This window comes from Alosa sapidissima, chromosome 11 (assembly GCF_018492685.1).
Source record: "Alosa sapidissima isolate fAloSap1 chromosome 11, fAloSap1.pri, whole genome shotgun sequence".
NCBI classification, from domain to species: domain Eukaryota; kingdom Metazoa; phylum Chordata; class Actinopteri; order Clupeiformes; family Clupeidae; genus Alosa; species Alosa sapidissima.
This window is the reverse complement of record NC_055967.1, coordinates 4,766,061-4,788,322: the sequence shown is the minus strand read 5'-3', so window position 1 is coordinate 4,788,322 and position 22,262 is coordinate 4,766,061. Positions and strand designations below refer to the sequence as shown.

At 41.5% G+C, this 22,262-nt stretch overlaps 1 protein-coding gene across 2 annotated transcripts in view; it reads left to right on the top strand.

Annotated features, from left to right (window-relative positions):
- Window positions 1-10,396: 10,396 nt before the first annotated feature.
- The window catches only part of necab2 (N-terminal EF-hand calcium binding protein 2), a 77,142-nt gene continuing 65,276 nt past the window's right edge, over window positions 10,397-22,262 (top strand). Inside the window, exons 1-2 of one of the 2 annotated variants that reach the window (XM_042108815.1) lie at window positions 10,397-11,138; window positions 15,886-15,910. In XM_042108815.1, the coding sequence (XP_041964749.1) occupies window positions 10,821-11,138; window positions 15,886-15,910 (343 nt within the window). In that variant the 5' untranslated portion in view covers window positions 10,397-10,820. The remainder of the gene's footprint in view (window positions 11,139-15,885; window positions 15,911-22,262) is intronic. The other variant, XM_042108814.1, reaches the window with a different exon arrangement.

The following is a 22,262-nucleotide window of genomic DNA, read 5'->3' as shown; positions in this document are numbered from 1 at the left end:
TGTGTGACGGCCGGTTTTGGGTCTGACAAATCGATGCGCATATTTTGCGTCGACGTATTTTTTGCGTTGACGTAATCGATTACGACGACGCGTTGTTCCAGCCCTGACTAGAACCAATTAGCTAGTCGTCCCCAGAGCCAAAACCAAGAGAGGTGAAATGGCATTTAGCCATTATGCCACCCACCACTGGAACATCCTCCCCATCGAGATTAGATCTGCTCCAATGGTAGCCTGTTTTAATTGATTTCTATTGATTAATCAGTTGATTTTTTAATAGGCCATACGAATTGTTTTATAGTCATATGTTTATTTATTTATATATTTTAATTTATTTTTTTATATTCTTTTATACCTCGGTAATTTCCATTTTATTTGTTTGTTCTGTTTGTGTAAAGCATGGTGAATGACGAGTGTGTATGTTAATGCACTATGCAAATAAATTTGACTTTGACTTTGACTTGACTTCATACTGTGCCTACTCTGAAGTGTGCTCTTGACTACATACTGCATCCATCCGACTCATGAATGTTTGAACACCACTCTTTTTTTAATTATTTATTGCTTAATGTGGTATGTTACATGTGACCAGACAGTCACCCTCCGTGTGGTGTGCACTGAAGCTTTTCACAGGTGAAGTTTCTAACTGAAAAATAAAGTTCTTTGAATTTCTATTTGAATTTGAAGCTTGGGCCTGAGTACTCTTCTTACTATTCTTCATGTTGCAATACGATCTAAACTCTAGAGATGGTGAGAGTGATATAATGTTTGTGTATTTCACAGTATTTATCAAGTGTGTGCTGCAAGAGGGTTATTTCTTTTCATTCACACACACTGTAAACCCCAACAGGTTCAATGAACTCAAAATATTTAATGAAACTGATTACCTCAAACTATTTAGCTATGTTAAAAATATTTTAAGTAATTCCTACTTAAAATGAGACTTTTTTAATGCTCAAAATCTTTAAGGACAAGGATAAAATTAAAAAGAACAATGTGAGAAATAGATGTTTTAAGTTATTATTACATTTGTCAGACTCCAAATCTTTGAGAAAATGAACAACATTAAAACAAATAATTTCAACAGACAAACATTTTAAGTAATTACTACTCTAAACTATAAGTTATTTACACTCATTGTTTTAGGAAGTTGATGAACTGAAACATAATAATTTGACAAACAAACATTTTAAGTAATCACTACTTAAATCATTGAACCTGATCATTTTGAACCTGATCATTTTGAAACTATTGTTAAAACTAACAAAATTGACACTGGAAATAGAGTTGATGTTTTTAAGTTATCACTCCTAATAATACATGTATATTCATGTTATCACCATGACTCATTCAGTTTCTCAGACCTAAACATTGTCACTTCAGTCTCTTATATTTTTAAGTTGACTTCACTCTATTGAAACACATTTTTTGACTGTTTAGGTTTACTATTTACCTCAAAATCAAAAATATTTTATTTGTATGATTCAAATAAAAAAAACTACTCAAAAGACAATTTCAATGCAGATTCCGTTTCTTTAAGAATTCCATTATAATTCTAACAGAACAACATCCCCAGCAATGTGGTTAATAAAGAAAATCAAAGAAATAACAACCTTTTACCACTTCAACAAAGGTAATAATACTCAAATAACAAAATAATAGGCCAACATAAATAAAAGCGAAAAGCTCCATTGCTTGCTTGAACATGCTGGCAGTACCAACCATGAGATTTGGGAAAACAGACAGCTTACTTATCCATCATCCGCAATTTACTAAGCAAAAGACTAAGCAGCAGTCTAGGAGGTAACCACTTCAGATCATCCAAACCCATTATAATTTTTTGAATGAAATTAAATGTGTAGGACAATTGCTTTGGATAATCGAGATGAAGTCCATAAATTAAGCCAAATAGCAAAATTAATGCCTCTGTCAACTCTGCTATATCACACACAACAATATCTCCGTCAAGAACTATAGAATGGATAGCAGGACCAAACTTCACAAGGGAGTATATATCACCCGAGACAGTGAGAATAGCTACAGCTGCATCCGAGAGGTCTGGCAGGTCAATTTCTTCTGCTTGAAGAACATGACAGTAATTAGTTAATAAGTAGAGTAGTCAATGAAAATCACTACATGTGTATTTAATATAATATGAAATACCAGTGAATGAAAAGTTCAGGTAAAATTCCCAAATATGACATTCTTGGTGATACTGGAAGCAACTGAATCCATGCATTTCCACGGAATTAGTTTTGGAATCTGACCCCTTATCATACCTGTTTGTTCCATAGACAGTAAAAGAAAGACTCCGTCGTTTTCAATGGGAGGGCACTGAGTCAAATAGAACGATTTTTCAGTTGGTCCCCCCAGGACTGCGCAGCCTCACACTTAACTTTGTGACGTTAGCCATAGAACTGAATCTTGTAACTCATATGATAGATACACAGAAATTCTTCTCACATTTCCTTCGCCATCAAAGTTAAACATTTATTTATGGATTATTATTAATATCATCCTTACCAAGTCGTGTTAATGTTGAAGCTACCATACATGATCATCTTCAAAAACAGTCATGCTAAAACAAAACAAAAAAGTTATAGCCTTGAAGCTATCTTCTTTCCACTTTTCCGACCTACGGTCAATCCATCGAAAACCTCTGAAATAATTACTGCCGTTTTTAAAAAAATAAAAAAAATAGGTTTACTTTTTTATTATTATTAGGTTGCCTCTGTGTAATGCTTTACCTTAACATACGGTCGTGTATGCTAGGTTTTGCTTACGAGTTACCGTCATAGACAGTAAGGTGGACTGAGCTTCTTATCCAAACAATATGGTTATCTCCCTACGGCGCGAAAGAGAGATTACGTCAAAGCTAGCTTCCCTCCAACCGATCAAGCTAACCATTCTTCTTACGGGTAACCAACGTTACGGACGAGGTAGTGGAGTCTGTTTTGCCTTTGTAGTGTTTATGTTGATTACACAAAAGCTACAATATCAGCACAGGATATATGTTATATGAAGTTATGGTATTTCAAAAAAATCCTAGAATGAATGGACTTCTATGGGAGTTAGCAGAGAGGTGGTCCCTCCAGCCTACGTCGATTCTTCTACTTCCGGGAATTCGCCTGCCCCCTTGGTTTGTTCGTACTCGTCGCTCTACTTATCGTGACTAAATTCAAGATGGCGTCGAACGGTAAAATTCCTTAAGGTACTGTCTGTATAAATCGTATTGTAAATAATCTACCACTGCTTTTTCAAAGTTCTCCATGTCTCGTTTTAAATGTCAAGGCCCTCGGAAGTCTACCAATGAAGTATGGAGCTACTTTGAGCCTCGTAAATGGTGTAAAACAGTGATTTATTTGCATGGCTAGACCGATGCCCGAGGCACCACAACAAAACCCTGTTGGTAGCATTGGCTAACTAGCGCCAGATTTCTGAGTGCAGGGGACAAGCTGAGGTGAGCTATGAGACATACGTTCACACTTGGTATCATGTTTCAAGACACTTTAGGTCAAAATCACACCGGAATTATCCTTTAACTAATAATGGCAAAGTAACTGAGCCTGTGTCTCGGAAGAGGCGTCACATGACCTGCATAGCCAACACATTTTGAAAATGCCACATAAAATGAGTCTAAGGTGTCATCCCTTCTTTGATACAAAAACATCACTCAACCCTAGCCTTTCCGTATCCCTGTGGAGAGATGCAAAGGAATAACATTACGATAGGCTATTCTCATTGGTAAAAAAATGCTTACAAAATATCACTATAACTTATAATAATATAGGCTACACGTTGGCTACATTGTGACACTAGTAAATGGAGGACAAGTAAGTTATCACTTACCATGGTGTGATGGTGGTTCCTTGCACAGAACTGAAAACATGTCACACAGCCATCTGGTCCTGAGAGGGAAAAAATATTATGAACAGTATTATTTCACTTTTTTGCACAAAAGTCAGTCAGACAGTCTCTTCATCTCTCTCTGTATAGGCATGCCTATCAGAGTCAGACGTTGCCATTGATCATGATCATCAACACGGAGTAGTGTTAATTTTATCACCTATTTTTAATTTAGTCTTAGTCTTAGTCTTGTGACGAAATGTCCTTTTTAGTCTTTGTCATATTTAGTCATTCAAATATCATTTTTGTTAGTCAAGTTTTAGTCGACTAAAAGTCTCGTCATTTTAGTCTAGTTTTAGTCAAAAGAAAACTAAAGGTATCTTAGTCTTAGTCAGTTTTAGTCAACACATTTTAGTCTTTTTTTATAACAAATTATTTCTGATTACCATTTGAGTCAAATAGTGTTTCACACATCTCAATTTTCCAACAACATTGTGTGTCCACAGGGCTACTCGTCTGTTATAATTACTCATTCTGATTTTTTGTCAGTCAGTATGTTTACGTACATGCACAGGTAAGTCGAGCTACAGTTATAGCTCGGCTGGGATTTGACCATAGACAGTAAAAGATTTGACTGGACCACTGTCATATTCGTAGACCAGTGTTTCTCAAAGTGTGGTCCGGGGATCACTAGTGGTCTGCAAGCTATCCCAAGTGGTCCGCGAGCAGACGTGGTAAAATATAATATAGATGAATTGTTTGCAATATAACTTGTATGTAAATCCAAACAGTTATAGAGATATGCCAATTTAAATCATACAGTATGAATCCTCTCACAAAGTGCAAAGACAATAAGCAAGGTGGTTCAGTGAGTAGGCCTATTGTGTAGACTAATTATAGGCTACTGTTGAAGTAGGTCTAATCTTTTTTTTTTTTTAGCTAGGGTTAGTTAAGTGGTCCTGAAACTGAAAAAGTTTGAGAAACACTGTTGTAGGCCAAACTATTAATGTTTTACTCCGCCTCGCTAGATGGCGATATGCGCCCAAACACAACACATTCCCCAAACAGACTCTCCATCTTAGCCATAGCTAACTTGCTAGCAAACTTTCCATATTAGCTTACTTGCTAGCAAACTTTGCATCATCAGTCTAACTAGATGAATAGTTGACATTACATGCTGAACATTTTCGTATGGACATTCTGGGGGATGTTAATTTGTATGAGAGAAGCTTCAACTTCTGGGTATGTAGCATTGTGGCATAAAGCTTAGGTAGTTAGCTTGCTAACTCTGGCAGAAATCTCCAGTGTTCTTGTTCCATGTAGTTTCGTGTTACAGCCACAGGGTTGCAGCAGCAGCACGTAGATTAGCCTCCAGGAAAGCTGTTGCGTATAAACTCATTCGGAATATTTTGAAAACATAACAGCTAGATATTCTGTCTTCTCATTTTGTAGACGAACATGAAGAGAGATTTTATCTTAGTTTTTATTTCATGCAAAACATTTTAGTCTCGTCTTTTTTCGTCAACAATAATGCATCTTAAGATAGTCTTAGTCAGTGTTTCAGGACATTACTGCCGTCTCGTCATCGTCTCGAAAAAAAGGTTGTTGACGAACATATTTCCTCTCGTCTCGTCTGACGAAATTAACACTAGTTCGGAGCTACAACTTGGCTTCCTATCCGTGTTAACAAACACTGAAATTGACGTTAATATAAGACATATGCTATTGCTGCAGGGTTATTCTTCAACTATGGTACTCTTTGACCTGGTAATTTTCAGAAAATCTAACATCTTTCAGTAAACATCTTTTTACATGGTTTAATTATCTACTCTTTCTAGAAACTTGCCCTAATAGTGGCTGTAAAGATTTCACTTAAATACTATATATTTTTGACATTTTATTCCAAAAGTCTAACTGTCATTTCCAGTATAAGTATATAAGTATATATACTCTTTTGATCCCGTGAGGGAAATTTGGTCTCTGCATTTATCCCAATCTGTGAACTAGTGAAACACACAAAGCACACAGTGAACACACAGTGAGGTGAAGCACACACTAATCCCGATGCAGTGAGCTGCCTGCTACAGCCACGCTCAGGGAGCAGTGAGGGGTTAGGTGCCTTGCTCAAGGGCACTTCAGCCGTTCCTACTGGTCGGGGTTCGAACCAGCAACCCTCCGGTTACAAGTCCGAAGCCCTAACCAGTAGGCCACGACTGCCCAATCACACGTTTCCAAAACACAACAAAACATGTGTTTTCAAGCAAAAATAACATCTACTGTTCCAAATGTATTTTATTAAATATTACACATCAGCTAAAATATTAAATGTATTAATTTTCCAGAAATGCATGTTGTATTATTTTTACATGTTTAACTTAAAATATGTGTTGTGATGGAAATGACAAAGTGTGGTGGAGATGACATAATGACATACATAGACAACTTTAAGATTTAAAAGCATTACAATTTTTTTTTTAAACATGCGTCCCTACCATATGTTATGTAATCATGATGTTTTTTTCTACTAGATTCTTTAGTAGGCCGACTATGAAGCAAATAAACTGTGTTTTTAGGGCAATGTCATTCACATGTCCTCCACGTGTCACCTTGTCATTTCCACCACCAAAAACAAAAAAGTAGTACATATTTTTTAGTTTTTCTTATTTCTTCCAAGGACAAGAAAAGTATCATAGTTAAAGAATTACCCTGCAGTGTTACTTTTCATTACATCTAGCAGCTAATGCGAACCATATAGCTTATGGCAGGTAGGCTACTAATAAAATGTTTAAAAGTGCGCTGCCTGTTTGTGCGTGTCATGTGTTTTATTTCCAACTTATGAAACGTTGCTTTGGTGTCTAACCTGCGCGGCCAAAGTAGGCCACACAAGAAACGGTTGATAAAGGATCTTTAATGCTAAACCATACTGTTTTGTCTGTCTAGTTTCCACTAAAGTAGTGCAACAACAGGCTGGCTGGCTGGCTGACAGCTCAGACAACAAACTTTAGTTAACTCGCTAAAACATGCAGCTAGCCGCAAAAGGTCTCTCTTACATAGCCTACACTTTAGCTAAGGTCTGCCCGCTGGAAGACGGTACACAAATAAATAAACAAAGTACACCTACATTAAAGGAACCATATGTAAGATTGTGGCCAAAAGTGGTACTGCAATCACTTTCAAATTACTGTAGAGTGGTGTATCCCCTCCCCACTGACTCGAGGTTGCCAACCCGGATGCCGAAACACTACTGACTTTGTGATTACTAGATAGGTGGAGGGTGGCGCATCAGGCCAAAACACAACATGACATGACAAAACACAACATCAGTTGAGGGCTGCAACTTCACTTTTTAAATGACAATATCCTGGCCGGACTACTGTTGTCAGTGATGTAAGTATTTGAAATTAACATGATTTCTTAATGTCTAGTGACTTATCAGGGCCATTTTATGATTAATTGAAATACATTTCTTACATATGGTTCCTTTAAGGCGCGTTCTTACCTTTGTGTAGAGGCTATAAGGCTTGCAGTCTGATGATGATTGATGGATCATCTCACTGATTGCTTGCAGCTTGCCTGCCTACATCCGGTTGCGCAGCAGTCCTTGCAAACAATTAGTCTTAGTAGGCCTACGATGTCAAAGTGTATCAATTTACAACTGCCACAATCGATCGTAGACTAGTTCATTCACCATTCATTGGGATTTCGGGTTTTTTTTTTTATTGGTTTGTGTAGGTTATTAGGTTATTTCATTTGCCATGTTGATATGAACGAATGAAGTTGCACGTCTTTATTACGTCAGAGGTAATTTCAATCCACTCTTTAAAGAAATCAGTTGGGGGTCAGTTCTACTCATATACTAAGAGCTCATCTTGTCAAAATAATCAATAACTGGGAAACTAGTTGAGTGAACTTAAAACTTTTGTGGTGCCTGAACAATATGGCAGCTTTGACAGCTCTGCAATTTTATTGAGTTTAGAACACTGTTGGGGAATACAGTGCAGAACATGAATCATACACATGCAAACCTAAGGACAGGGAATGATTGCTGTTGTCTTAAAGGTAAACTAGCAGTATTGGCAATTTCCTTACAGTTTTCTCGGTTTTTGCTTCTTTTTCGCTGGGTCTGTCATGACGAATGTCTGAGAAACTCCATCGCTACCTTTTTCTAGCCAGTGCCTGGCGTGTATGTGTATTTGAATGCAGTAAAGCAATTTGTTACACTCGTTATACTTCCTGACACTGAGGCGTCGGCCCGCCGGCCCACAGTTGCAAGGGTGGTTTTTCCGCTCACAGGCGCTAGGGGGAAGCGAGACGGCCACCATTCAACCCGAAAAAAGTCATATAACTATTCCAATGACTCTGAAGCTGTTAAATGAAGGTAAATTAAGCTAAAAAAACTTGCATATTAAGCTAAAAAACCTGCATAGTGTGCCTTTAATTGCTTCAGGCTTGTATGCGATGGTTGTGAGGTTCCGATCAGTTGCTATGGGTTTCCCGCACGTCATCAGAAGGAAATAATGTTCATCACCTCCTGCTCCCCTCTATCTCTATCCATGCCAAATGACTCCTGATAGCCTGTGAATCGGTAGGTGGGTATGCTCTCGCCCAAATCCATGTGGAATGTCTTAATCACCAGTCAGAAAGGGCAGGCTTACACCTTTCAACTAACAAAGGTCAGCTGGGGCCTTTGGAGAAAAATACACATCCTGTGGTGCTAATGAGGGGGACACCTCAAAACGACAGGGAGGCTGAACCCGCCGGGTGGCCTATACAGGGGCGCAACTACCCATTTTTGAGGGGTATGCAACAACAATATTTTACACTATTACTGTGTATTAGTGTCTATTGAATATGTTTTTAAAGAAATGCTGCCAATTTGATGTTTAACTTGATGTTATACTTGATAAGTATTGATAAATGGTGCATTGCCACTTTAAGAGAGTCTAAACGGTTCTCATAACGTCCTTTTGCCAGCTAATGCTCACAATGGATAAGGCTGATAGGCACTCTAGCCTTGTTTGTTTGCACCACACTGACAACACAATATTAAGTTATTACAAGGAGCCTTTATTGTTAGGATATGGAAAAATGTAATGAGTTACTGCTAGCATGACATTTCTGTTTGCAGTTGGCCATTAAAAGTGCAGTATGAGCATGGTAGCCACCTAGCTATCTGAATGGAATAGGCTATTTTTCAATCGGCATTATGCTTAACAAAAGCTAGTCTGTTAACATTCATATTTGCAAGCCTCCAAGTACAGACGTCATCACTTTAAATCCTACCTGTTGCCTTTCACCGTCCACTTATTTAACTGCTGCTGCATCCCTTGACATGCCATCTCCTTTTCCCTCTTTCTTTTTCTATTTTTAGTCGTCAACAGCTTTTTTTTGCTGTATCCATAGACGGCAACTCACTACTCGTAGGCCTATCTGCTCGCCCAGCGCTCACGGCGCCCCCACTCCCTCTTCTATGTCAAAATTCTATAATGGAATCTTATGAGATAGGGCGCCTCCTCTAGCCTGTTAGTCCTCTAAAATGTTTTATACAACAATTGGGTTCTATTGAACTATTTATTTGTTTCTGATTGGCCGAGAGACGTTTCATGAGTTGGAATATCCCTGGACATTTCAACTCAGACTTTGCACAGCTAATAATAAATCACTCCGCGATACAATGCGAAGATTTGACACAATGTTCTCATCCCAGCTCTCCACTATTTTAAGCAATGGGTTACTCCTTAGCAAACCATAACGAAACAGTGCTTCACCACATCTGTGGATTAAGCTACACAGTCAACTCAATGTAAGTAAGATAAACGAGGATGCTAATTGTTCTCAGCATTGCCAGCATTGTGTAGGGCCTATAATAGGATTGTCACTTGGAGGAGACCTGTAGATAACTAACGTTAGCATAGTTAGCTAACCGCTGTTAACGTGCTAGCATCGTGTCAGAAAAACATATGTGCACAGTAGTGTTAAATTAATAAAGTTGAGTGGTTCTGCAATGTAGGCTATGTTTCCGTTTTTTTGCAGTAGCATGTCCCTTACATAACATGGCCCAGTGTCCTTGTAACATGCATGCAGCAAAGCTAGATATGAATGTGATGTCAGCCCGACTTTCAACATTTCTTTCAAGAAGACACGTAAACCACAAAGACCCGTAAAGAGGGATCTGGAATGTTGGTTACCTAGCAACCAAGACGCTGTCTATTGAAAAGGGAACTGTTTTTTGATGCATAAGAACGATGTCGAAATTAACATTTTTAAACAATATTGGGGTGTTTTCAGATTATTTAGTTTGTGGTAGAATTGTTGTATAAAAGCAATATGGCACTCGTGATCGTGGGATTGGTCATGGATATTCCCATTTATATTATTTATATATATATATATATATATATATATATATATATATATATATATATATATATATTTTACCATCGCTTTGGCGCCCCCATCGAGCTGCGCCCCTATGCGCCGCATATAGCGCATACCAACTGTTTGCGCCACTGGGCCTATAGCATGTGCTGAGGGCTCCGCGCTTGAACCTAGGGACCCCATTATCCTCACCCCAGTCCTTCCTATCTCCGTGAAGGCTGGGATAGCTGAATGATTCCGGCTGCCGAAACCCAAATATAGATACGGTCGTATAGAGTGTGAGACAGTCCATACAATTAGCTATATTTATTTTAACCATAGGCCTATTTCAGTAATCCAACGTAAATACCACACCAAAAGTCAAGCCGTTTTGGTCATCTATAAAATGCAGTTCAACCATTTACGCGTTGCTTCTATTTCCAACCGCTGCGTAAAATCTGGACGTGGACCACTTGTCTCAATATTAAACTACGCTAAACTTTCAGCCGGACATTGGAGTGGGTGGTGTTTTCGCAATGTTCAGCAGCGCGCTGATGATGTAAGCGAGGGGGGAGGGATCGTTCCCATAGCGCGCAGCATGAACGCTCCGCGGCAAAAGGATGTGTGAGCAAGCAGCGCGTTACTGCAGGGACGGAGTCCACAAACTGCTCCACAAAGAACAAGCCAAACTCCGGGCACAGGAAAGCAAAGAACAGCCCAAATCCGGGGCCCAGGACAGCGAGACAGCGACGGCTGCACAGTCCGGAAACAGCGGTAGCCAGCCCGGTGGAATCGACGGGCTTGTCCGCTGGATAGTCACCAAGATGAGCGACAACAAGAGCATCTCTACCCGGGAATACGCCAAAGAAGAGGCGGCAATGGCCCAGGAGCAGTTCTTCGCCCCCGAGCCACGGAAAGGCATCTCTGTCATTTTAGATGTAGGTGTCCCTCAACAACCCATTGATTATTTCCACTGCTTTATAATATGTATTTCAGTTTGTTGTGTATTTGAAGTTGTCACTTTTGACTTTTACAGTGTGTACACTTGTTCAGATCGCTAGAGTTTATTTACTCTCTGAAGTTGCCAAAACGCTCATTTCGAAGCGTTGGTTTTGCTTTAAATGGTGACCACAGCGCATTAAAGAGAAAATATGTAGTTTATCTTGAAAACATTTAAAGCATAAATGCACATAATAGGCTACTTTCCTTTGACAGAGATTGATGAAGATATTCAGAATGTGTCACTTGAAATATTCTGTAGCTAATTATTCGCAATCATACTGTTGAAGTGGCCCGGCTCATTTGCCAGTTTTGGAACCTCAGCAAAGGGGGATGGGTGCGCCCATATTCTTTGTATTTCCTGTGCATGCATGGTTTAAAAACTGTTTTTTATTCAGGTTCATTAAAACCGAGAGTACCCAACCATATGGCTGGATAGACAAATGTTCTATTAAAATGGGAAGTCTAATTGTTCTCACATTATTGTAATTTTACTGAAACACATCTGTCGAGCAGTCCGTACTTTAAATAATTTATTAAGGTTTTGCAGTGTGCGTAATTGCGCAGCAACGCAGCCTACAGAGGAGAGGTCTCAGTAGTATTGATTTAGTAGGTCAAAGTGTTGCCTCTGTATTTTTAATCGGTGCTCAATAATGATGTGTATCTGATGTTTTTTTCTCCAGAGAAAGCAATAGTGCTTTAAGCGGTGAAAGTTAATATGAGAGCGAAAGGAAATAGTTCACGCCCAGCCAGCGATACAGAACTAGGTGCGCAAATACTCTTGTGGTGTATTAAAAGCGAATTAAAATTTAAGACCGGCGGCGTTGTTGTAAATATTGTTTCAGGAAAATGAGAAAGTGGATGGAAGTAGAGGTTTAATTAGGCGAATAGTTGGAGATACAGTGAGGGAAAAGCGATGTCAAAGTGCAAGGGAGGAGAGCGCAGACAGCAACGCGGTGAAACGAGAGGCGCGAGATCTTTCTGAAGGGAACAACAACTCACTCGGAGCGCAGGTGCCTGCTAGGGATTTGATTGCCTTCCGAATCCGAGACCGTTGCTGGTGGATTTCATTTCACTATCTTCCATTGCTGTTTCTGTCAAAAGTAATACACTTTTTTGTCAATCAAACGCAGAAGCACCAAAAAAGGAGACTTCGTCTGGAGTCAAAATGCCTTCCTGTATTGCAATCCTCTCATCATGTAACGTATGATCTATCGCAGTGCCAGGACTCTTGTGGCACATCTACCTTAAATACGTAAATGCGGAGAAAAGTTCAGGCAAGGGGAGATATTTGCTGCTAATATGCTGAAATGTGTGGTGAAATGCTTTCTATCAGTTAATGCTTTCAAACTCTTCGCAGAGCAGTATGTAAGGTCTGGTCCAGCAGGCTGCATGTAGTTTAAGGAGACGCTGGTCTGTGCAGATTAACTCGTTAACTCGGAAAAAAACGGAAAGGCATCTCATTATTTGCTTTTATTATTAATATGTAAGCCTGGACTAGGGCTCTTTAGTTTGTTTAACCTAAACAAAGTTAAGGTCTCTGTTGGATGCCCTTCAATCCAATAGGTTTAATTAAATGGGGCTTATTAGATGCATTTAGCATTTGCGAAAGGTTTAGGTTGATTATTGGTTTGAACTTTGCTTTATAAATAATTTTGCTATTTGCCCAGTAAATCGAGTCTCAGTAGAGAGATTTGATGTCTCCCTTGCCCAATCAAACCAACCAAAGCTGCTCTGAATCTATATAACCTCCCTCCACTCCTTTGGGTGTCATTTAGAATTCTGCAGTAGCTCTGTGTGTGTGTGTGTGCGTGTGTGTGCGCGCGCGTGCGCATATGTGTGTATTTGTGTGTGTGTGTGTGTGCGCGCGTATGTGTGTATTTGTGTGTGTGTGTGTGCGCGTATGTGTGTGTGTTAGTTCTACAGTGCTGATTATGCACTGCTGGTTTTATGGAGAGCCATTGTGGTCTCTGTGAGTGCGGCTGATTGCTGGAGATTTCTTTAGTGACAACTCTTTACCTGGCGGGAGCAGGGGCAGGACCAGGGCCAGCACCACAGCACTGACCATTCCTAATAAGGAGCTCACATGCTCAGCCATCTCACCCATACTCTCTCTCTCTCTCTCTCTCTCTCTCTATCTCTTCTATCTCTTCTTTCTCTCTTCCTCGCTCACAGATTTGAACACACCCCTGTTTCTCCCCTCGATTGCTTCTGATTCCCCCTGTATTGCGCTCTCCACTCTCACAGCCCCCTCCCCCTCCCTCTTCCTCTCTGATTATTTGTCAGTGACTGCTTTTAGTCATAGCAGATCTGAGTGTGGTGGTGCCTCGCTCAGTAAATCTGCTGCAGAATGAGACACACCAGAGTTTTCATGAGCCTGGGGTTAATAGAAATAGACATTCTCTCTCTCTCTCTCTGATATATAATTGCCTACATCTTCATGGAGGGAAAGCTGATGCATTGATCTATTGCTCTGCATTGATCTTACTTCTCCCTTTCTCTACACAATCAACACTATCAACTTCTTATAAGGAGTACTAATGTACACATCCTGAAATAATCATAAGCATAGTCATAAATTGCAGAAATATTCATTGCAGTGCATCTCTAATTTGCTCACATCTTTATCAATAGCACTGAAAATATTAGGAATAATTATTACGTATGGTAGGATATCTAGCAAATCATTTTTATTTCAACATTTTATACACAGAGTGACTGTGCCTCTGTCGAGTAGTGCGGGAGCTTCCTTAATTGTTTCGGTTCTGGCTGGTGCTCTCTGAAGTCATGCTCTTGCCTTTGAAGTTCAGATGAGCACTTTGCTGGTGGGTTTTTGTCCCCTTTTTTCTGTCAAAAGAAAATCTTTGTGCGGAGGTTGAGGCAAAGTGGGTCACCTACATTATCTGACACAGCACCATCTTCTGCCCGACAAATGGATGATCAGGGCACCAGCACACACCTCTTTTCACATGTGCACATGTACACTCACACACTCACATACACATACTCAAATATACACACATGCACAAGCACACACATTACCAATTTTGACCCATTTTTTGTCTTTTTTTTATCACACAGACTGCATATCTGCACTGAAAATCATTTCTGAAACCCAGCATCCAAGCTGCTGTCAGCATCAGATACACTACAGATCTATCACCTGTTTCAGAGAATGTTATTTCTTTCCAATTGGCTACTTTACTCCATTGATAAAGTGCATCTGTGCATTCATTTAGAATGTGCTCCTCAGAGTCTGTAAAATAACAGCCTATGTGCATGGGGCCGTTGCACCATCTTGATCTTCTTGGTTAAGTGCCTCATTGATTTTTTTTTCCTCGTGCCTTTATTTTCAACCTCTCACTCTCTCTCTCTGTGTTCTCTACACTTCCATTCTCTCCCTCTGTACAGCAATCCAATGCATGCCAATAGCACACATAGATCAGTGGAGATTGCGCTGACCTAGCGAACGCCACCCCCTTTGAATGAATTCAAAAGATACTAACAGTGGTTTTCATGGCACCAATTGCGCTCCCACCACCCCCACACCCCCCAGGCCAGATAAATAGTGGTATTGATTAGAAATTGTTCAGGGAAATGCTCCAATGCTTGCCTGAGTGGCGGAGAGGAATGCGGCAGAGAATCGCCATCGGCGCATCTGTCATCTACCACAACAATCTGAAAGAAGCGACCTTTTTATCCCCTCGCTGCACTCTGGTCATCCTTTCGTCCAGACATCGCTCCTTCTGCCTCTCTCTCTCACTCTTTCTCTCACTCTCTCTCTTTCTCTTTCTCTCTCTCTCTCTCTCTCTCTCTGCTGATGCTTCCAGCATCCACTCAGGTGTCTGCTGGAGATCAGCTGGATGGAAGCATTGTGCCTGTCTTCATCCACTGAATGCAGCATTCTCAGACCATTCAAGTCCACCCGAGATGCTTTTTCACAGTGACGACCCAAGGCTGTTTCAGGGTAGTTTAAACTGTATTTCCAGATTCAGGCATAGACTATGTACTCGGCGCACACAGGTTCTCACTCAGTAAACAGCTTTGCATTTTCTATATATAAAAACAGTATAACCTGACGTCCCATACAGCCTCACAGTAGCACAGAAGCCCTCTGGCACATAACCAGTGCACACAGACTCGGTGCTAGAGCTGGACACTAACTGATCTCAGATGATCCTCTCCACTAAGGAGCAGGTGGAGGGTCAGCATTGATGAGGTATTCGACTGAGCCTTGCCCTCTCTACAGCGCATTCCCAGACATTATGGATCAATAGCCATAGCCCTCCCCCCACCTCTCTCTCTCTCTTTCTTTCTCTCTCTCTCTCTCTCTCTCTCTCTCTCTTTCTACCTGTGAGTTGTAAGTGCTCTATTTCACATGTGAGAGGACAGTGTAATCAGCTTTCTTTTGTGATTTACTCATGGAGCGTCTCAATCGTTCACCAAGCCATGCGTAATAATACCTTTGTTTCTGTTTAATACAAAGAACAAGACGTGCTCCATTGAATCTTAAAATTGCATTTGACCCTAACTGAATGTTTGTGAAATGAGTTGTCATCAATGATAATAACACTATTATTTACCGTGATTGTTGCTATCAGTGACGTGTGATGCCTGTGGGCCTTACTCCCAGTGTTATACTGATGGGTGCTATTTGGTGAATGTTGTGTGTGCTGTGTGTTTCAGATTTTCCGGCGAGCGGATAAGGATGGTGAGTGACTCCCTCTCCCTCTATCCGAGTCTCCTGTTTGTTTCTACTTTGCAGGGTCATTATGCCTTCATGATGTGTATTTTCTCCTCATCAGTCAATGCATGTAAAACATAATGCTGTCAGTGTTGTTTGTGTACTATATGGTGTTTCACAGTTGTCATTTGTCATTCACACAACACCATTATGTCAAACACTTGAGTGATGCCAATACACTCTGTGACTGCTGAATATAATTTTGATTAATTAATTAAAGATTAAATTTTAATTAATGTGTTTACTTAATTAACCAACCAACCAACACCCTCTGGAGCAAATGTACCAAGACATTAATGCCTGTTTCATGCTTTATTTGCACCTTAAAATATGACGTTGTTATGTACGAACAGACCTCAAATGAATGAAAGCGCATTTTGCTGGGCACGCGAGAGCTGTCAGGCAAGCTGTGCTTTTCACACTCATGCATATATGCATTTATGGGAAGGTTGAGGAAAAGGTGAGAGTATTTTGCAAACATATGGAGGAGAAGTGTGACGAGCGATTGATTAGGTTTTCTGGCATATGTAAGAGAACAGTGCACGTCTATTTTGTGGTGAAAATATTCCGCCTTATAAAAGCAGGTGTAATCCAGATTGCGGTTTAATGCATCAACAGGAGAAACCGCCAGAAACAACAGAACCAGTATTCAGAGCACCAGTTCTGCCTCTCCACCACGTTGAAAGCAACTTTTACTTTGTTTACCTTTTAATTTGTTACTTTTGCTTTTTCACGTCATCCGCATCCCTATGCCTGAGTCTATTAACTCTGTCATAGCTTAGCTGCTTAGCTAACACTTTGATGTCTTACATTTAGAGCCATTGAGGAGCCCTTCACCATTTTACTTCTCAGTTTAAGTCGGAAGTGGATTGTTTGTGCTGTCATTTTGGCCGTCTCTCAGATTTCAGCACTGGACAGCTCCATTAGTTCAAAATCAAAGAACTCTCTATAAAAGCCCAGGTTTAGCTTTTATTGTGGGGAAAAAGGTCCTACTACATGTTTCCTGACTTTTTAAAGCACCTATGCAGCAAATATTGTGCAGTCTTGTTCTGAGAGTGTGGCAGCCAGTGTGTGGTGGTGGGCAGTGTCTGGTAGGAGGTGGCTGTGTTTTGTTGTATGTGAGATAACGGTTGCTCAGTGGTTAACACACAGAGTTCTGTGGGGCTGTGGGGCCGTGCGCCACATGCACGCGCGTATGTGTTTGTGTGTGTTTGTGTGTGTTTGTGTGTGTGTGTGTGTGCGTGTGTGTGTGTGTGTGTGTGTGTGTGTGCTTGCTTAACTCTGTAGTGTGTGTATGTGTACCGCCAGCCTAGCCACTCTTTGATTCCCTCAGGCTCTCGTCTGTTCTGGTGCCATATCGGAGGAGAAAAAAACTAACAAGAAACCTACTGAAAACACACCACTTTATATTGCTGCCAAATGGCCATATTGCTTGTATTAAGTGTGTGTGTGTGTGTGTCTGTGTGTGTGTGTGTGTGTGTGTGTGTGTGTGTGTGTGTGTGTGTGTGTGAATGCATGCCTTCCTGCATGTGTCTGTGGGCGTGAACATTTTTGAGAGTGTGCTATAGTTGATAATGTTCTAAATCAGCAGTTCCCAAACTTTTTTCCCCGCGTACCACCACCTACATCCTGACTCGGCTCGCGAACCCCTACCATCCGACACATAAAAACGTAACACATTCTATTGACACATTCCAGGCATCATATTTAATTAGCCGCTCTACGTGATAACAAATAACAAAATCAAAATGTGCAACTGGGCGGAGAACAACATTATGAAACACAAAGAACAAAGAGAACATGGCTTAAGATTTAAAAAATATATTTTTTAACACCTTTCCGACATTGCTCTTTTCATCTCGTGTACCCCCTAGTGGAAGCTTGTGTACCACCGGGGGTACACGTACCACAGTTTGGGAATCCCTGTTCTAAATGAATTCAAAATTCATGGCATGGATTGCAGTACTGAAAAATGAAATCATTCAGAGCACTTCATGTTGGGCTTCTGCAATAAATCTTGCAAATATGTTTTTTGGGGGGATTTATTGTGGTTGTGGATTTCAAAGAAAACCGCATTTTTTTCAGTAGTCACTGTTTTTTGAAGGTATCCAACCTGGAGGCTGTCCGTGTGTCCTAGAAGTGTTTTTGAAAGAAAACAAATTGCTGAAGAAAAAAGAACAGAAAACACTCAGAAACAGCCCAACCCAACCTTGTTAAAGAGAAACCTTGTTATTCAGTGTACACAGCTAGAAGAGTTTATTTTTAAACGCTGCTTTCTCTCTCTCTCTCTCTCTCTCTCTTTCTCTGGGGAGTGACTGTATGACTTCAGTAATGAGTGAGCGAGGGGGTGGTAGCAGTGTTGGTGGTGGGGTGGAAGATTGAAGTGATGGTGGTGGAGGTGGAGCCATACTGGGGGAGCTGTAGCCTGATGCCAAGCTCTGGCACCAACTCACTGCGATTCAATCAACCCCCCCAGCCCCCCACTTTCACAGCAATGGCCCGGTTTCAATGCAGCTATTTCATTTCACTGCAGCTCTGGAAGAGATAAGCCTGTCCATGTTAAACATTCTCTCCCCCACAAGGACAAAAAGAAAGACAATTGTATGCAATCACGTCGAAATGGGAGGCCTGTATGCAGAGAATAACATATATGATAGGCTGTTACTTGTTATTTGCTCTGCACCTCCCCCCTCCACTGGGGCTCATCAGGTTGATGGCCATGGTAGACGGTGTATATGAGTGTGTGTGTTTGGAGGGGCTGCTGGTCATTAGGGTGTGCTTTATTGCTGAGATGACATGCCTCTGTGGCCCCTGGAGCTTTTATCAGCTGTGCTCCCGACACGAGAGCATGGCCAGCCGCTGATTAAGCCTCCCGACCCCATCAATCTGGAGGCCCCCGAGAGGACAGACAGGGCCCTGCCGTAGCCCTGCCCTGCCGAACGCGCCCAAACATCCACATCTCTGCACGCACCTCTTCAAATATTAAATGGATCACTGCTGTGCACTTGTAAGAGAAGAGAAAAGAAGAGAGAGAGAGAGAGAGAGATGAAGAGGGAGGTGCAAAGAGAAATGGACGGAAAAGGAAAGAAATAGAGAAATGAAGAGAGAGATGGAGAGGTAAATGGAAAGACAAAGAGAAATTGATAAAAAAGAGAAGCGGAGAGAGGAAAATGGAGAGCGAGAACGAGAGATAGATAGAGAGAGAGAAGTAGCGGTAATTACAGACACGTGGGTGGTAATGGAAATTTAATTGGCTTCATTCTCCCACTTTGAGTCGTGAGTGCAGCACCGTACTTTGCGCTCTTCCCCTCTTTTTCTCCTCTTCCTCTCACAGCCAGTTACTACAGCTACATAGACAACCAGCAGACGCTGGGCCAGGTCCGGCCCAGATGCAGCCCACCTCAGGGGCTCATTAGACTGGGAGCCTGGTCACAGTCAGTCTCCGATGCTGGCTAGAGATGGAGAGGGATAAGAGAAACAGATAGAGTGAGAGAGAACATGCAGTGTAAGTGTGAAAACGACAAACAAAGACAGATGCCAGATTTGGAAAGAGTAAGGGAGAAAAACAGAGGGAGAGAGAGAGAGAGATAAACAGAAGGAGAGAAAGAGAGAGTGTTAGCAAGATAGAGCCTGCCAGCCTGTTTACAGTACCCAATTGCCATGCTTAGGTTTTACTGGAACAGATAATCCTCGTTTTTGGATAAGACTGTTAAATGCAAATATCTCTCTCTATGGGTTTCTTGTGCTTCTCTCTTTCAATGCCTCTCCTTCACTCTCTTGCTCTCTCTCTCTCAATTTCAGTATTCAGTACTCAGCCTTAGACTGGCAGCAGTAGAAAGCTGCTCACATTTGTGCTGGATGACATGAAGTAAAAAGATGCTGACTCCCACACTTTCCCATCATGCAACAGTAGGCCCTGCCTAAGACCTTATAATTTATTAAACACAGTCAAACGAGAGTGAAAAAAAGGGTACAGGAATAACCGTCCTCATGCACCGTGTCAGATCTACTTTCGATGTTGCGCATTGTCAGGGTGGGGGTGCTTTTTTGGAGTGATTGGAGAGTGTCTGCCTCGCGGGACGTTGGCATCACTGGAAGTCAGCGGGGCTGGGGTGGTGCTCGGGCAGACAGACTGCAGTGGCCGTTGGCTTCCAGGGAGACTGCAGAGAGTTTGCTGCAGCCCAGCCAGAAAAAGCCCCTTTCATTTCCTGACTGCAGAAGGAGTGGGGTGGGGGTTGGGGGGGGGCAAGGAGGAGGAGGAGGACAGTGACGACAGTCAAATAATGAGTGAGGAAAAGAAAGCCAGAGAAAAGAGAGCTGGACAAAGACAGGTTGGGAGCGAGTGCAAGTGAGAGACTAAATGGAATGAGACCGTGGGTGTGCAGTAGTGAAATGAAGAGTGAAAGCTGCAAGACATTGCATTGGTTTCACCCCTCTGTGCACCTGACAGATCTGAGAGAAAACGTCCTCGCTGTGACCCCTGAAAGCACAGGATGCATTTGACCCCTTTAACTTGCTATTCTCCTGAGGACTGAGGCTTCTGTTGTTCTCTGTCTCTCAGAAACACACGTCTGCCTCCAGAGTCTGTACGCTCTTAGAGGTATTGTTAGTCACTACACAAACTCTGGGCAGCAAGATGCCTATATTTCTTTTAAAGGAAACACATTTATTCTGAGAGCCTTTTCCTGCAAAAGCAGAGGTACACAATCAGAATGTAGTGCCCATTCTTTGTAAGATGTACTGACAACAAAAGAGGACAAATAAGCTGCTTCCTCCAGTAGGACGGTTAAGACGTCTGGCCATGGTAATGTCTCATTCCGCCTGTGTGCTGCTGTTTGTACCTTCATACACCTGGAAGAACCACTTTTCAGAACCAATGAGGGAACTGGAAGTGGTCGAAGGAAATCGTGAAACTCTCGCGCGCTGTCAAAAAAATAACAATTGATTATAGAATCCCTATATACCTAATAAATCTGACTCCATTTAATATGGAAAAGTTTCACTTCGATGTAATATTTCTGTCTTTGGTAGGCTGATATAAGCCTACCCACAATACAGTTTATGAGAGTGCCTCCAATCACACCTTATTAGACTCCTTATCTCTAGGGATAGTGTACACAGGTCTCCTCCTCTGCAGATTAATTTTGGACGGTTCCTAAGAACACAACTAATGATCCTAGTCTGCAACTTGGTCAGAGGCTACAGTGCTGACCCAGACTGCTGTACTCATCTGAGGACTAAACAACTTATCAAAGCCACAGAAGGTTTTAGCTGTCTAATTCAGACTATTATTAAAATCAGCTGTCCACCACAATAAAACACAATAGTTAGTTCTTCTGTAGCTTGCCACTTCAGTTGATTAGCTTCTACGGCAACAATAACTAATCCTAACCGTTCAGCAGAGCAGTCAGATTTATTAGGTTTGCAGGGGTTCTATAATCAATCGCAGAGAGCTTCACGATTTCCTTCGACCACTTCCAGTTCCCTCATTGGTTCTGAAATGTGGTTCTTACACACCTGTACCAGTCCCCACCTGTGATCCTGTCCTCTCTGCTGTTTTTTGGACACTTATGCAACGGTGCCAAATCAAGGGGATGACTGCACAAGTTACTGAAGCATGACAGTGTAGAGCTGCCTCTCTCCCTCTCTTGCCATCTCTCTTACTCTACATGTCTCTCTCTTTCTTTCTCTCTCTCCCTCTCTTTCTCCCTCTCTCTCTGTCTATATCTGTATCTCTCTTGCCTATCCAGGTCTGAACAGGGTTATGTATTATTCACTTCTTTTGGCTGCCATTTCTGACATTCTGCTAAAATGAGAGATGTCATTTCTTTATTCTGCCAGCTGTGTCAGGAAAGGACATTCATACTGTCAGGCTTGTCAGGTCTCTAAAAGCCAGTCCCATGCTGACCGGCGGCTGGCAGGTACACATGGATAGAAATGATCTCACTTAACATTCACACACACACACACACACACACACACACATACACACTCACTCACACTCTCTCTCTCTCTCTCTCTCTCTCACATACACACACACACACACACACACACACACACACACACACACACAAAGCTCTGCACAAAAACACATAGGACTAGGAGGATTGCAAAGATTGATTTATTTAGTCCCATTTTGTCACTACCAGCATGTAATCATTCAAATATGCATGCGCATGTACACACAGCCAAACACCGACATAAACACCTGCTACTGTCACACTTGTGTGTGTACAGTGTCAAAGACCTGAAGCACGGTTAGACTGCCACTGCCTGTTGGCCCTTGTGTTAGGAGGTTTAATTGCTATTTTTGATGCTC